Source organism: Protopterus annectens, chromosome 1.part1, assembly GCF_019279795.1.
Source record: "Protopterus annectens isolate FY-2018-M chromosome 1.part1, PAN1.0, whole genome shotgun sequence".
In the NCBI taxonomy this organism is placed as follows: Eukaryota; Metazoa; Chordata; order Ceratodontiformes; family Protopteridae; genus Protopterus; species Protopterus annectens.
Window position 1 is genome coordinate 14,299,763 of NC_056726.1, and position 17,220 is coordinate 14,316,982.

At 38.9% G+C, this 17,220-nt stretch overlaps 1 protein-coding gene across 4 annotated transcripts in view; it reads right to left on the reverse strand.

The window, feature by feature from the left end:
- Nucleotides 1–17,220, reverse strand: part of PDZD2 (PDZ domain containing 2) — a 2,738,687-nt gene that overhangs the window by 45,291 nt on the left and 2,676,176 nt on the right. For all 4 annotated transcript variants that reach the window (XM_044073368.1, XM_044073377.1, XM_044073386.1 and 1 more), the window contains one exon: nt 1,899–2,000. In XM_044073368.1, coding sequence (XP_043929303.1) covers nt 1,899–2,000 — 102 coding nt within the window. The remainder of the gene's footprint in view (nt 1–1,898; nt 2,001–17,220) is intronic.

Consider the following 17,220-nt stretch of genomic DNA (forward strand, 5'->3'; position numbering starts at 1 on the left):
TGTGTGCGATTGTGTGGATGTGAGGGTTAGGGTGGGTTAGGTGAGTTAGGGTTAGGGTGCGGGTTAGGTAAGTGTGCAATAGTGACGGACCTTTGGGTTAGGATTTGGGTAAGGTAAGTGGATAGTTAATGGTGTGTCTATAGTTTAGTGTAGGGTTAGGTGTAACATTTTAGGTGTGTGTGTGATGATTGCTATTTGTTTGGTGTGCTCATGTTGTGTGTATGTCTTTTGGAACAACAAATATTTTCCCTAGGAAAAAATTTGCTGTTCTGTATGTTCGATGTTTTTAGCTTTCGCGTAACAGGGTTCGATATTAGAACATTTGAAGTTTTGAAACTTCGATGTTCTAATATAGACCCCTTTCATCATGCTCTTGAATTCCATCTCCCCAAACTGCTGCAAAGCATCCAGATTGTCATCTCATCCCATCTACTCCCCAATTCCTCTACGACTCTTTACTGGTGATCCTGGATGTACCTCTTCAATAGGGGAGTCCCTTCCCCAGCTCATCGGTAGGTGTAACCTGATGGTTACTAATCTGTTAAACCATGGGAGTGAAGACTTGTGGGAAGAAGCAGAAGGGGACAGGCAGCCAACATTCAGCAGGGGTTAGGGGCTCCCCCAGTCTGTAACCAGAGGGGAGAGATGCTGAATATCTACTTCTCCCCCTTTCTGCTATGATAGCACACTTGTGTGTGGTTCCTGGTCTCCAGGAGGCCATACAAACTGTGACAGACTGCCCACATTCTGCTTTGGCAGAGATCTACAAGAACCCACTCTGCCACAGCATAAACTTACTCTCCTGTTGTGATTCTCTAGTGAGCCTGAGTTGTATTCCTGAACTCTGGAGCAAACATTTCTAACTTTTTATATTGACCAAAAAACAACAAAGTCTAGCCAAGGAAGAAACGAAATCAGATTATGAATATACCACCAAATCTATGACAGATTTGGAAATTAGAACTGCAGAAGATGTATTTGTGGTGAGAAATACAATTTTGCAATATATTACAACATTGCAGAGTAAAATTTGCACATTTACTTTACTGGACCACTTCACTGATTCCTAATGTTATTCTTATTTCTAGATTTTACTTTTGATGTACACTGATGCCTTCTTTATACTTTATGTTTGATCTGTGGACTTCTGTATACCACACAGTTTGAAGTGTATGATTTTTTTTTATTCCTGTAATTTTGCACAACCCATTCAATTTTCCACCACCCTCAAGTACACCCCTTTTTTAAACAAGCAACTTTGCTGGTGAAGCTTATGAAATGAATCAACAAATCAAGTACATCTGCTGCATGTTCTATAGTAGATTCAGAAGTTTGGTTTACACACAACATAAAGGCATTAGTAATATATACACTAGTAAGGCATGCACTGTGTACAAAAATCCAGCCGCATGTTGTACAGTTATGTAATAAATTCAACCAATGAACAAATGACTGTATGTGCACAAATTATACAACTAAATAGATGACAAACACCACATCCACTTATAACTTTACTGAGATGCTGTTTTTCTGTAAACCAGCCCAGTTGTGGTATTTAACTATTTTAATTAAACAAATCACAACCAAGAGCATGACATCATTTAATATGTTCATTTAACAAATCACAACAAAGAGCATGACATAATTTAATATGTTCATTTAACAAATCACAACCAAGAGTATGACATCATTTAATATGTTCATTTAACAAATCACAACCAAGAGCATGGCATCATTTAATATGTTCATTTAACAAGTCACAACCAAGAGCATGACATCATTTAATATGTTCATTTAACAAATCACAACCAAGAGCATGACATCATTTAATATATGGTGGGTATCAGTTAATACCTAGCTTATGTTACTATGGACAACAGCACTGAGACAGTACATACCGTCACAGATTTTTGTTCCAGATCCACTCCTCCTGCAACACTGAAGCCTAGGCCGGAACCTTCTTCTTTAGTCAAGACGACGAAAAACACATCATCTGTATTCTGCTCAGATACATAGACAAACAAAAGCAAAATAAATATCTAGCAAGAAATTTGAAAACAAATTAAAGACACAAACATTATGCATTTCTTATATAACAAGAAGTAAGTACATAGTTAATTACAGAAAATTGTTAAACTTAAATTGCTAGTTAACTGTGACTATGTTAGGTAATAAACATATCAACGCTCTGATCTGAGACTTGCACAGAGTTCTGTTTCACTTTACCTATGTGTAAACTAGCTACGTGCACTGTAATTTATACATATGTTTTAATCACTTGACTATTGCATTTAATACTGAGATATTTAGCAGTTCTTAGGGGAGACTATCAACAGCCTACCATACTGGATGTTATTATCTAAAAAATGTTTGGAATATATGCATCTCTCCCTTATACTGTGAACCTTTTCAAGGTTACAAATTTCTCTACAGTGTGCATTTGTTGGCTAGCAGGAATACAGTTTTCCTTTTCTTTTCTTTTCTTCTCTATTACTTTCTCAGCTTATGTTTGTATCTCAGCAGAGCCCCACCTTTCTTATAATACAGATGAATTGCTCCCCATGTCTACAATTCTAATTTGTCTTCCTACTAAAGCTACATAATTTATATTCTCTGTTAATTTATATGATCCGTTTTCTGACTTTTTTGCATGTCTCCTAGACTACAGTGTTGTTATAATCATGCACCTACACTAGCTACCTGTACTGCTTCATTACTTTTACTCATGGCTTAGCTACTTTATCTGATGTCCTGCAGGGTTCCAGGTCATTTACCTGAATGCTTATTTGCCTGAAATCCAAAATCTCAAGCTCAGTTGCTTGAAAACTCATATGCTCCAATACTCATTTGCCTGAAAAGCATCTTCACAACAATTAAACCATAAAAATGTTTTTGCCCCCCCACATCCTCCTTAATTATATATAGTAACTCCATGATCACACAACAGGGAAGTAAAGCCAACGATACCATATGTGGTTAATCAGTGATGGGGTGCAAACACAAACATCTACACATCTGAGGGTACAACATGATGCTGACCATTGCAATTTACACATACTCTGTGAGACTCCCATCCCTAATAAGTCCTATGATAAGAAATTACATCACCACATACTTTCTATAGTCTTCTACGCTTTTCAGTCAAATGAGTTTTCCAGTATATGAGTTTTCAAGCAAATGTCCTCAAGATTTTGGGTTTCAGGTAAATCAGCATTCAGGTAAATGACCTGGAACTGGCACATATATCATGCTATTAACATGCATTCTTACTTCCCTCATAACAGAAATCATCACCTTGTTTTTCACTGTGTTTGAACACTCCTGTGACCTTGTCCTTGCAAAACCGACTGGTGCTCACAAGTATCTAGTCCTACAGAGGTAATCCAGAAAGCCTGAGTCAGGTCTGGTTTCCAATTGTGACACACAGGGTGGCAGGACTAATAAGAAACAGAGTACAAAGGATTGGTCCAGATAAACTCACTTTAGCTAGCAGTTCTAGGAGACTCTCTCTCTGATGCCTTCCTTGTGGGAGGAATAAAGACACCTTATTGAAGTAGCTTATTCAGTTAAGTAGGTAGATGGATGAGTGTTCTTGTTCTTGCAATAAACAACTAAAATGTTTATTTTGATTTCTGTAAATGGGTTTTCAGTGTAGTTTGTCCTTGTTCACTCAACCATTTGTGATTGAATAATATTTTAATGAATGACCAGGTTTTTTGGATAAAGGTTCCTTAAAACAGTTTTTATTGCATTTTCTGGGTGTCTTGAAACTGCAACATTTGTGGGCCCACTAATGACCAAACAGTTTTTATTGCATTTTCTGGGTGTCTTGAAACTGCAACATTTGTGGGCCCACTAATGACCTGAAAGACAGACTGCCAGCCTAAATGCTAAGCTGGTTAATTTGTAGGGGAGTCTGTCCCCCACCTGAGACTCACCAGGCATGTCTGTTACTTCAAAGCAGAAGCTCAAAATGGATTGAATGCACTGATGAGTGATTGGAAAAAAGGTATGATAGACGGACAAAAGCCATATCACAAACCAGCTGCAATTAACAACTTGCAGTGCAGGTACACAGGTGTAGGACAGCCAGCTCTGGGGAGTATGAAGTAACAACAGTGAAGACGCAGGCTCATTCCTGCAGAAACAGGATAGTGCCGAGCTGACCTAATAGCTTCTGTTGCTGCAGATGTCCTTGGAAATGTTCAAACTCCCCTACAATGGTGGTTTCCTCTTATGTTGCTAAAGAGTTTGGTCCTTCTTTGTGTAAACCATTGTCTGGTAGCTAGTACAGAGGATTAATGCTCCAAACTGTTAATGAGCTTCCGTCTCTGTGACTGAGCATGTCACTTAACCAAAAAAAGGGACACGTGTCTTGTGAGGTATATCCAGTAAACAGATGCATTAAAAATACATGTGAAAGTGAATTGCAATGTTTGTGCTTCACAGCCATGCAGACTCTCCTCTTCAACATATGACTTTGAAAACACAATATCACCTAGTAGGCAGTAATACCAAAAACATCTAGTTAGGAAGTGTAGGGGGTTTTAACCCCCAAGTCCCCACTGCAGAAAAAAATGTTGCTTGTTTTGTGACTTTGGGATTGTCATTGTTTTGAGTAACCATCTTCCAAGGTTTTAGATGTTTTGGGTTTGTAATAATTTTGTGTCCATTAAACAAGACATGCTTATTCATAGTAAACCTCTTTTTTTTTTATTTTTACCTACTTTCAAAGAATGTAGCTAAAGTCAAGGGTGTAGTCAGGCAATCTGTTCATTAGCTGTCTAGTGACAACATTTTCTGCCTGAAAATGTTGCCTTTATGGCTTTAAGGGAAAATTGCTGAACATAGTACATACATTTCTTAAGTGAATTGTTTTGAGAGACACATATGCTTTTACATCCAATGTGAGGTAGTACGAGGTAACAATATGACTGTGTTAGTATAACGTGGACATTTCTGGCTACATTCCTGGCTAAAGTGCATAGATTTTTACTGCAAATGCATATTTTTCTCACTAAAGTATAAATAACACAAAATCTCCCCAGCTGTGCAAAAGCATACATTTGAAATAAAGATGTAGCCATTTTCCTTCACATTAGGTAAAAAAAATAAACCCAACTTGCAGTATGTAGCTCTTTGAATAAACGCTAAGCATTTGTGAACATTTTTGTTCAGAAAATGTAAGCTTTTACATTATGGCAAGAAATTCCTTTCTGAGTACTTGTCTATTGAAATATTAACAAAAAAAACTGAAAATATATACCAAGTTTCATAATTATAAGCTAAATAACACAAAATGACAGAACTCTGAATTGGCAGAGTTAACTGCACAAGGACCAATGACAATTTTCTTCAACACCTGATGTTATGCTATAGCTTGTCCTATTAGACAGTGTTGTTTTTGGCGATATAATGTACATACGGAAATACAATTGCTAATAAACAGCTGGCAATATATAAAGCATCATAAATTAAACGAGGACAGTGACAGTGTATTTTTTTGTTTCTAACCATGACATTTCACACTGTGCCCTTTGAAAACATATAAATAATTCAGCTATGAAAATATGAACATAGACAAAAAATATAAATAAAAAGAATAAACAATGGTGAATATCTTCACCACAGTATATCTTAAATTACCAGTCTTAGTGGTATTTTCTTTCTTACATTCTGCCCTTTCATATGTTGCTTGTTAGTTGTTGGAAAGTCATAGTTAAGGAAAGCAGTCATGAAAAATATCAAGACCAAAAAGACCTATGGGTGATAAAAGGAAGTATGCAGACAAATATGCTCTAGTTCATTTCATAATTGGCTTGATGGGCCTGAACGTATTGTATTGAGCTTGTGTAAAAGCTCCTCCCCAGGTAAATCATTGGTAAAGTCATCAGTGGTGGGTGGTTCAGGAGTTTCCCAAATGCTGTACATCAGCTTTCTTACATTCCTTCCTTGGTCATGAGAATAAAATCATTTTCCGATCTTAGCACTGTAGCTTGTTGGGGGAGCTTTCTGCTGCAGGCTGGCAGGGTGTTATACAATTTGTGCACATTGTGCTTTCTATTAGCTTCTTCAGTTTCTTTGGCTTTTGTCTGTCACCATTGATTTTTGAATGCTTTCAGGCTTTTTCTGATTCAGCTACTTAGATGGTTACACATGCCCTTGCCTGTTAGCTTTGCATCCTTCTTTTTGCCTGAGGCTCTGAGTAAAAATTTACCTAAACAGCAGAGGCCTCCAAAGCAGACACCCAAACAACTGCTACCTCAAGACACCCCACAAGCAACACATAAACCACAAAAGCAGTGTGCAAAGCAGTCACAGCGCTTAAGGCCAAATACAACACCAAACATACTTGTCATAGGTGACTCCATAGTCAGACACACTGCCAGGCTGAACAAGGAGAGGGTCACAGTAGTTGCCCATCGGGCGCTAGAATCCACATAACACAAGCACTGGTCACCCACACTGCACGGCAATATGACACAGTCATTGTCCATGCTCCCTGGACACATGAAAAGAGACAGAGAGAGGCTCTCTGATTATGTAGCCAGGCAAGTATGACCCTGACCCTGAGCAGTATCCTTCCTTCACCAAGAATGATGCCACAATATAGAGACAAGATGATCAGCTTTAACAATTGGCTTAATGTCTGGTGTCATTCAAAGGGGATCCAGTGTCTGTCTGGGATGACATGCAGGCTCTTGCCACCCCCCAGTGCCTTTTTTTAGAGGCTCAAATTGAAGAAACTGAGGGTAATGCTGCTCAATGCCAGAAGTCTAAATCTCAAAATGCACGCACTCAGGCCCTTCTTCTCAGTATGAACATCATGTGTCTGTGCTGTAACTGAACCTGGTTCTGTTGGCCTAACCATCCAGGTGCAACTAACCATAGGCAAAAAACTGCTCTACAAATTGTAGTATGCTACAGGCCACCCTCTCAAACTCAGGAACCCCACTTCACAGCCACTGCTGAAGACACTGGGTATAAATGTATAAATATACTAGATCTCATTGTCACAAACATGGGGACGTGAGATCTGATCATAAACTAATCTCACTGGAAATCCACATCCCGCCCCCCCCCCCACAAAAAGACCATAGTGAAGAAATGAACACCTCCAGGACTGCATGGATTAGGCAATCCCAAATAAAACCAAGACTCTTTCCACAAAGGGCAAACGTCCAGTCTGGTGGACCCCCCCATTTAACAACAATACAAAGAGGAGAGAGCTATTATTATGATAGAACAAAAGATCATTATTAGTAAAAAATCTGAGCACTCTAAAATCAACTGACAATCATAAGGCCTTTTTCAGCTATGTTAGGAACTGGGTGGACTCCCAGATATGTTCAAGGATCATAATGGAGCTCATAAACAAAGATATAGGGACTTGCAGGTCACAAGATGGGTTGCAAACTGGCTTAAGGAGAGAACCCCACAGGCTAGAGTTGCTGGGCGTCAGACTCAAGCGAGTCAAAGTGGTGTCCCCACAGGGGGTCCCTTGGCCCTCTTGTTTTGGCATTGGCTACTCAGAAGTACAGGCCAACATGGGGGAGGACTTTTGACAGACTTTGGCGACGGGCAGAAACTGGGCACTGCAAACTAGTGGTGGAAAGTGCGAACACGGATATCTTCAGAAGGGGAAACAGATAGCTGGTGCCAGAGCCATGGCCTGAAGCAAAGTTAAAAAAAAAACGCCAATAAAATTCGACAAAAAACCAAGAAAGAAACAAGGTAACCCCAAGCTACCATATACAGGTGTCAATCCACTAGGGTTATCAGGGGGGATCAGGGACCTGGTTGACCAGGTTGACAGTGGCCTTTCTTTGTTTGAAAGAGTGCTTAGAAAGACCTGAAAGACCTTCTACATTGCATGAAGGATTCACAAGGATCACATCCAGTGTCTAGTGAGCTTATCAGACTCCACTTATCAGACCATTTATCAGTACAAATGATCCATTAGGGCCCCACATCATGTACATCTGGAGAGACCCAACCAACCAAAAGAAGGAGACCAAAAAAAAATCACAAAAGGATAAAGGGAATTCCAAAATCTGTCATATTAGCGATTTATACCCTGCAGCTCATTCAGTCGTTGTAATGGTACCAAGGCCATGTCAGCCCAGGAGCCCGGACATGCTCCACCTCAAAAAAAAAAAAATCCAAAACCACCAATCCAAAAGCACCAAAAAACCTAAACCCGCAATAATAGAGCATGATATAAGGGATAGATTTATCACGGATACACTCATATGCTGGAACAAAATCACCGGTCCCATGTGAGCAGAGCACCAGTGGCTCTGTTCAAGAGAAAGCTTGAACTGAAATCTGAGACCTGTGGATGGAGACCTAGGAATCATATCTGGGAATCATCTGTGTCACTGCTTCATATAAGGTGGCGTATGAAGCCACAAAAATTTGGGCTAGGCTTATAAATGCCTTAGGGCAGATAGCCTAGTATAAACCTATGAACCTATGAATAAGATTTGTTATCCATTTTGGATACTTTGTCTCACAGTGGGACATGCCATATTTATTGCCCTTCCTACATTTTGGTATTATTCAGACTTATTCTATGTATGTTGACAGAATGCACTACTTATGTGTTTTATGCCATGCCTTTTGTAATTGCCTTGTCATGGCATACACCTGCCGATGAATTTTGTTTTGACCAATTTATTTGCTTGAAGGCCATACATAAACAAACAAAAAAAGAAAGTTACAGTATGGACCATTCATAAGTATCATAGTTTATTAGCAGTAATAAGACAGTTCATAGAACTCATATGTCTGAATGGCCCTACCTCACATGGACAGTTGCAAAATGAGAAGTTTCTTTTTCCGAGTTGCAGTAATCTCATGCTCAGTTTTTTATTATTGTAAATATGCTTTTCCTTCAAATAATGTTGTTCTCCCTAAACTTTGATTCTGATCTAGTCATTCCAGAAGTTATCCAGATCCTGACTAAGAAGGTTTACACAAGGAATAGACCATTTCTAAGTAAACCATATTTGTTTGTCTTACTCTTCATCTGCCCACAACCAAAAAATAAGTCCGAAAAAATGCGTGAGATAAGTAGTGCTGTAACTTGTTAAATGTACATAGTCTGTAATGTAAGTAACAGTAAAACATGGCTATCAGCCTGTTAGCACAATAATTCTAGACAGATGGGGTTAATCACAGACCCTATCAGGGCAGTTGTGTCCTGCAAAAAAAAAATGAAAAATGACAAATGTCCTGAGATTTTAAGAAAAACATATTTCTGAAGTTTCCTTTAATAGTTGCATAACACAATTATTTTGTATTTGAAAGACCTAAATGTTATATGGAAAAGCTTACACAGTTGAAATTCTATAAAACTGAGCTGTTATTTTTAGCAAAACCATGACATTTAGTCTTTAGCTCTGATCTGAGGTATAGTTTGTCCTGCAAATGCTCACATTTCAGTAAAAAATGGCACACAAAATGGTCATTCGTAAAGGTGGCAACCCTATGACAAAATCAAAAATAATGAGGGGGTAAAGGCCCAAAACCAGGGACAGATTTTAAGTATTGCTCTTACAATCTTACAAAGTTGATAGGATAACGTGTTGCATTATCATGCATTTTCTGAAGGATCGAAATATTAAACTCATACGTCTGTCATTACTTAGTGATAGCAATCCTCACTGATTTTCCAGGAAAAGACATTTTATAAGGAACGGGCCAAAAATATGATGCAAATATTTGGAAATTCTGTGAGATTCTGCACAGTTGAGAGGTATGCTACAAAGGACAAAGAATGCCTTAATAACAATATATTTACCCTAATCATATACAAATTTGAAAACTTTATACAAATAAACAAAATGCTTAACTGAATGTTATGAAATAAATGTATAGTTTGATACTGAACACGAGAGAATGACAATTAGTATACAAGAAATATGGACGTGAACATCAAAACTAGCATTTGCCAGAAGCTCCCATGAAGTGATAGTATTACTGCAAAAACCTTAAAAATCAGACACAATTTAAGATGTCTAGTTGTGTAGCTCTGTTTTAAACTAGAAAAAACTCAGTGTTTGCACAGTTATTCAAAGACCAAAACCATGGACGTACTTAATACAGCAATTGTGTGAGTCCCAAACTGACTACGCACAACAAAAAAAAGCACACTAATCAGAACCGCTGTAACTTATTGAAGGCTCACGTGCAGTGCGGGTATTAGGTTGCCTCCTTCAGTACATCTGTACAAACCTTTAAAACAGTAAAAAGTGATGAAGTAATTTTAGTTAATGTGGACCTTGGTTTAAAGATGTGTAAAGGTGTCACTTCCTGAAAGACACCGTGGAAGAGAGAAGATGCATTGAAAACTAGCAGTAATGAGGGAAACAGTATTACTTGTGAATCATGAGAAACTTACTGCATCGAGTGAGCCAAAACAAGCATTGAGATTGGAAACTCGCAAATTACAAACATGTGCAATGATGAGCCAGAAGAAACCGTATAGAACATTTTTGAACTACAGACCCAGATGGCAAAATGCCAATAGAGCTTGTAAATGGAAGGAATGATGGCAGAATATTTACCTGGTTGGTAAATGGAAGAAATGGTAGCACTGTGTGGACCACCCAGCTGAGCTGGTAAGAGACACCTATGCAAAGTACTGAGTGGACAGAACACTAGCATAATGTGAAGAAAGTTGGTAATTGGAGGGAAAACTGCCACCATGTGGACACACTTGTAACTGCAGTCGGTTCTAATACAGTGTGTGCTTGGGCAGGCTGAAGGAATTGCTAGTTTAGAAATGGCAGCAACTCAAATAGTTCACAGTGTGAGGTACAGCACAGCTTTTTGTTCTTGTTACTGCCCAGCACACACAAAGTGGTAATCAAGGTTTCACTTAACTTCATATTGGGAGTATCCTTGTGCTGTTTGAGCTTCTACACATCCACAAGTCAAACTGGATGAGGATCACCTGATCTAAGGATATAAACTTAGTCAGCGACTCAAACAAAACTTGATGAAGAGATAAATATGTGTCTCAGAGATCACCCCTTCTTTGGAACAGGCTTCCTATTCATGTTAAGTAGAGCCTTTCCCTGGCCCTCTTCAAATACAATTTGGAGCAATGGCTGGGGAATCAAAAAGTCACACCTGGGGTGGCGCCTATGTCCCTTATGGGCAGGGGCATTCTGCAAGATACTCAAAGCAAAAGTACAAATGCATGCCATCCTCTTACCACTAGGTGCCATATATTGGGTAAAACTGGGTTATACTGGCTAGGCTTGGAAGGGCTTTTAAGCTGTTAGCTTAGTAGCCTCCTCTAAACTTATGAAAACATATGACAAGAAGTTACAGATACAGATGAAATCAGATGAACATAAAAAAAGGAAAAAGTATAATCACTTGTAACACTTTCAACTTGAAATCATGAAAGATATTTTTTTTCTTTAAAAAAAAGATATTTCACAATGGAAGCATCAACAACCCTAAACACTGTATATTTGTTTAGCATACTGACTTGAACAAGAGTCAGAGCACTGTTAGTTTACTTATGCTTTCCTGTCAAATATACTTTGATCTTCGTAAAACTCATCACCATTCTCTGGACTTTGTTTTATTGGTCAGTCTTTGAGGAACCATTCACTGAAATGATCCACTAGCTTGCTAAAGTCAGTCATATAGCAACTCTACAGATAGGGTGGTGAATGTAGGAGAGATGCAGAAATCTGGGTAACCAGGGACCATCTGTGCTACCCAGTGTGTTGGAGGGTGGAAATGCTTGTTGAGGGCTTTACCTGTCATGTCTGTCTCAACAGTTGTAAAAATAGTGTGGTCCTTGTTAGGTTTACTTTGTAGACAGCATTAGGTCCCATTTTTCCCTTGGAAATAAAAATTAGGCCACTGGTCACTTCATCTTCTTCCCGCACCAGCTTACCTTGTTGGTATGCCAAGCTAATTTTTTTTTTGCTCCTCACCCCCCAAGTGGACCATCAAACCCCCTTCCTGCTTGCCAAGTCAGCGTGTCCATTCCCCAGAGGTGACAGCCCTAAGGCCCATTCATTCCTCCATAGGGAAAGGATAGAGTAGCAGAAAGAAGCCATTACCATCTATGTAAATTGGTAGAGTTTTATGTCTTTACCCATAACCTGTTCCCATGATGCACACCTGCTACATCTGAGAGGGTGGCATGTAATGGAAATATGTGAGAGGTGTGTCCCCTGCTTTCATGAGAGACATACTCTCAACAGACTCACCTTGAAGGTGAAGTGCCTCCTCTGATCTCCAATTTCCTCTACAGATTATACCTGGAATCTGCACTCTGGGCATGTCTCCAGACACTTCTCCTCAGACAGGGGTAACCAGGTTCTGCCTTGCTATTCCTCTCCCCTCTCTGTGCAAATTCTTCGGCTTTGAAGTTGTGTCATCTGGGGTGTTACGCCTGTGCACTGGCCCAATAATCAAGGAACCTCAGTCCTCACCACTAGCACCAGTGAGGGGCATGCACATTGGGAAGGATAACAAGTACACACACAGTAAAGTACAATTTCCCTTAAGAGCACAGAGAGATCACAACCAGTCTGGGGCTGTTTCCACCCTTTCTCTCCAGATCCCCGATAAGACTTCCCACTGGCACAGCTAGAGAGAGGAATCCTTAGCCAGGGTTCCAAGCCAAGTCCTCTCAACACTCCCTCTGTCCAACCAGTGCTTCGTGTCCCTGCCCAAGTAGCTGACACACACACACACACACACACACACACACACACACACACACACACACACACACACACACACACACACACACACACACACACACACACACACACTCTTTGAGACATGATTTATATACAAACACACAGACACTCCTGGGGAAGGCTGACACAGGTTCACTAGGTAATCCCCTTCTGCCTAGGCTATAAGGTAGTAAATCTACTGCCAGCAGAACCCCTACTTATCAGCTACTATAAGACCCTTCCCAAAGGGTGTCCAATTTTACTGTGCAATATTATTATCCAATTAGTAAGTGTGACCAGAACTTTTAAGGCTATTGGAGTGTCTTAGTACAGTATCACTAAATACATGCAAGTACTCTAGAGCTTAAATTATCTCTACACAAAACAGCCACAGTTGAAAGGTTTAAAAATATTTAATAATAAATAATAAAAACACAAGATAGATCTTCTCATTTCAACACAGTGCTAGTCAAGAGTTTAGACATCAGAGGAAAATACTTTAAAACAATATTGTTGGACAGTCTGACAAATATAGAAAACAGCTAGTCTAATCTTACTATTTTCTATCTATTTCTAAGAGAAATACTAAAGTCTAAGATCCTACTTACATACAGAGAGAGCAAGCAAGTGCTGGTGATGTTGTCAGTTCTGAAGATCAATGCACAATGCTCTCTTTTTCTCTCTCAGATCTCTTAAACTAATAATACGTCACTGCTGACTCATTTTAGATTACATCATTCTTGACACTTCTCTGGCTCCCAGGCTACAAGAAAATCTAAATTTACATTTCTTAGTAATCTTGCACCTGGTCAGGAAGCCACAGCAATAAAAGACATTATACATGTAAAATGTAGCAATTAACTCTTGTCCTAAGACAATAGAAAGAATTCCTTCATCCAAATATCCCGTCTCTGAGCCCAGATCAAATAGTAATAAAATGCTTTACTTTATCAGCTTTCTTCCAGCAGGGTGCACTGTGGTTACATTTTTGAAGCTCAGAACATATAACACAGTTTTTCTTACATTTAGTTTTCTTACATTTGTAAAACAGTCTGTGGATTATATTAATATTTACAATGACATAGAATTATCTACAAAATTCTATCTAGCTGGGCTGGCAGCCTTTCCGTTTTTCACATGGAGAGTAGTCAGGGCTTTATCTCTCTACACCATTGGAGTTGCTAAATTAACTCTTAACCTCTGTAGCTGTTGATATGGACATATGCCTTCTCTCTGCCACTGAAACAACAAGGGTCTAAATGCTTTTATGTTCAATGAGTGGGATGAAAGTAAAACCAATGTAACTACTTACCAACCAGCTTTTAGAGATTTAGGAGTTCCACTTAAAAAAACGTATATAATATAATACTGATCATAAAAAACAATGTTTAGACATTTTACAAACTGAAATAAGAAATACTTCCTTTGTGCTGATGTAAACAGCATTGTCCTTCTTTTATAACTTAATTGTACTCATTCAAGGTAGACTCTCTACATTAAGAACAAAAGGTCTTAAGGGTGGCAAATATACTTGGCTCATCTCAAAGAAAGGGACCAAGGCTTGTCAGAATGGAAAAGCAACCCTTCAGATTGTTCTAAACACCAAATGTATATAGTTCTTAGAAGACCCTGCAGATTATCAACAGGTGTCATTAATCATCATATATTGAGAAGTAGCAGTCACTTCTGTTAGGAAACTCTGCAGGTCTCTAAAATGTATTTCGCAAAAACTACACATTTGAGTCTAAACCTAGTGCCCTGGAAAAATAATACCTCTAGGGAATGGATGGCAGACAAAGGTCTGTTCAGTTGACATATAAACCTAAAAGGCCTAATGTCAAACAAGGAAATCATTCACACCTTCATCTCATCATTACCAATATCTATAATAAAATCTCTGCCTCTGATACCTCCATTCTTCTTCCAACCTAAGTGATCAGTGTGCCATCACAGGGACAAGTTAACAACCTTAATTCATCTCACGAGCCAATCTAACTAACTGGGAATGCCACCGTTTCACACAGTGTATAAAAACTGCTTAAACACATACTAATTAAATCACTCTATTTAAAAAACAGCCAATAAATTAACAAAGGTAATTATTAAAGGAACAATCAATATAAAACTAAGTAACCTAGACATAAACTTGTATCCTAATAAGGTATATTCATATTAAATAATACTACATCTGTGTTTAAGTACAGGTTTAATGCGGTTGCGTAAATTTAAACCAGGAGGAAAATCTGCTCTCTGAAGTAATTTATACATCTGTACTCTGCTTCAGTGTTGTTACCTATATCACCCCCTCGTAGACCCAATTGCACAACATGGATAACCCTAAATTTAAATCTGTGTGTGCTACCTTCTAAAGCAATATGTTTATATAGTTGGTTTGTTTCTATACATCTCCGTACCTCAGACAGATGAGAACTGATGCACTCCTTTAATTTCTGATTGTTTTTCCTATGTAGAAATAACTTCAGGAGATGCAGTTAGCCAGATAAATCACATTTTTAGTAGAGCATGTGGCATGAACTCTCAATCTCTTTCTTTGTTATGGGGTGGCAAAATAAAGTATTTGTATTAGTATTGTTACAGAAACTGCAATTAAAACAGGATTTAATACCTTTCTTTTGCATTCTTAAGCTAGCATCTTTCTTTTTTAAATTCCGTTAATAATTACCTTTGTTAATTTACTGTTTGTTTTGATTGGCTAGCTGTGGTTTTTAGATAGTGATTTCATTAGTATGTGTTTAAGCACTGAGAAAGAGCTTTGCTTGTGCTTCATTACATTTTTATACAGGGTGTGAAACGGTGCATTCCTCGTGTTCTTTTTCTGTCTTGTGCTATTATTTCGCTGGGCTCGGTTTAGCTTCCAGGGGTGTTTCTGCCTTGTTATCCAAACTAACTTACTTACGGAAACAAACTGGCCAAAATGTCCCAAGCTTCTACATCCTGCTATCAAATTGTGATTGGAACCATATTCTGTCCTGCCAAGATGTCAATATAGCTGCTATTACACTAACTTTCCTTGTCCTTTCACTTCAAACTAAAGCCTGATCTAATGCGAAACAAAACTCAGATGAAAAGAAAGAAACATTTACCAGGCTGTATAGCTCAGATGACAGTCTGACTGTGACCTAGACAATCAGAGTTTGACTAGCATCTCCGGTCCTGGGAGAGCTGGGTGGATGAAGATGGCTGATGAATGTCTCATGGCTCATCCATTTTAAGGGAAGAGAGTGGAGGTGGTTTTCTGCTGGCTAACTGATCCTGAGTGGTGATTTTTTTTCCCCTGGAAAAATAATATCTTACATTGGAAGCATTAGCATCCATAAATGTATGTTCTTCATAGCTTACTTGAAAAAGTATGAGTCACAGTACTCATTTTATTTTTGCTTTCCCCTCAAACATTTAAGGACCAACAGGAAGGACATAGCCTTGGCAGGGTAGAATGTGTGTGAAGGACTTTGCCTGCATCCTGGCAGGGTATAGGAGATCCTTGCAGTAATGCAGACTGTCATATTAGCCACCAAGTGGCAGGAATAGGGCTAGACGAATATGCCTCCATAGGTAACACTCAATATGTGAGCTACTGACAGGGTAGAGTCATGTAAATATGTGCTCAAAGATCTTGTATGGATTCCATAAGGCTCTGGTCTGGGGGGGGGGCAGACTAACCTGGGCATGGGACAAGGCTTTCCCTTCCCTGCAGCAAGCATGCATAGGGAGGGAGGGAGTAACAGAAGAGGCACATACCACCACTGCAACTTGTTGGATTAGCCCCGCTTGATGATCTGGGCAAGTTGGTGGCTGAATGTGGAAAATGCACCTACAAAAAAACATACAGAAAGATTTACTCTATTATACAGTCTAGCTAAAAAGGCCATTAGAAGGCAAAGTCCTATATCAACCAATCTCTCTTTATTATCAGCCTACTAAATTCTGGAAACAAGTCAGTCAAATTACAGGTAGGGTTAACAAAACACAGTACTTACATCTACAACAGTTCAATCCTCCAAAGGTCCTTTTCCAACAGATGACCTTTTGAAGGAGTTCAGTCAAATGCCGTCACCACATTTATCAGACCCACACCCCACACAAAATATAAGGAACTTGAAACCTTGCTCAATGAAATACCTCAAGACACTCCACGGGAATCAGATATTCTGCATCCATGGTTAACTGCTGCAAATGCATCTACAGACTGCTCTTGTGTTAGAATTTATTTCCAGACACCAATAAACACAACAATACAATCCATACCAAAAATCCTCAAACCCAGTTCCACTTCAGTCATATGTTTATACTCCTTAGTTTTGGAAATAATTATTGGAAAACTAGCTTGCACACTGCTGCCAGAGTACATTAAAACTCTTAATTAAACGTAAACCCACCAAATTAGCAGCAGACAACCTCCCAAGTGAATACCTACAAATCGCAGCTGATGCTCTGGCCTACCCAGTATCCATCTTGATTAACCGATCTCTGTCAGAAAGTT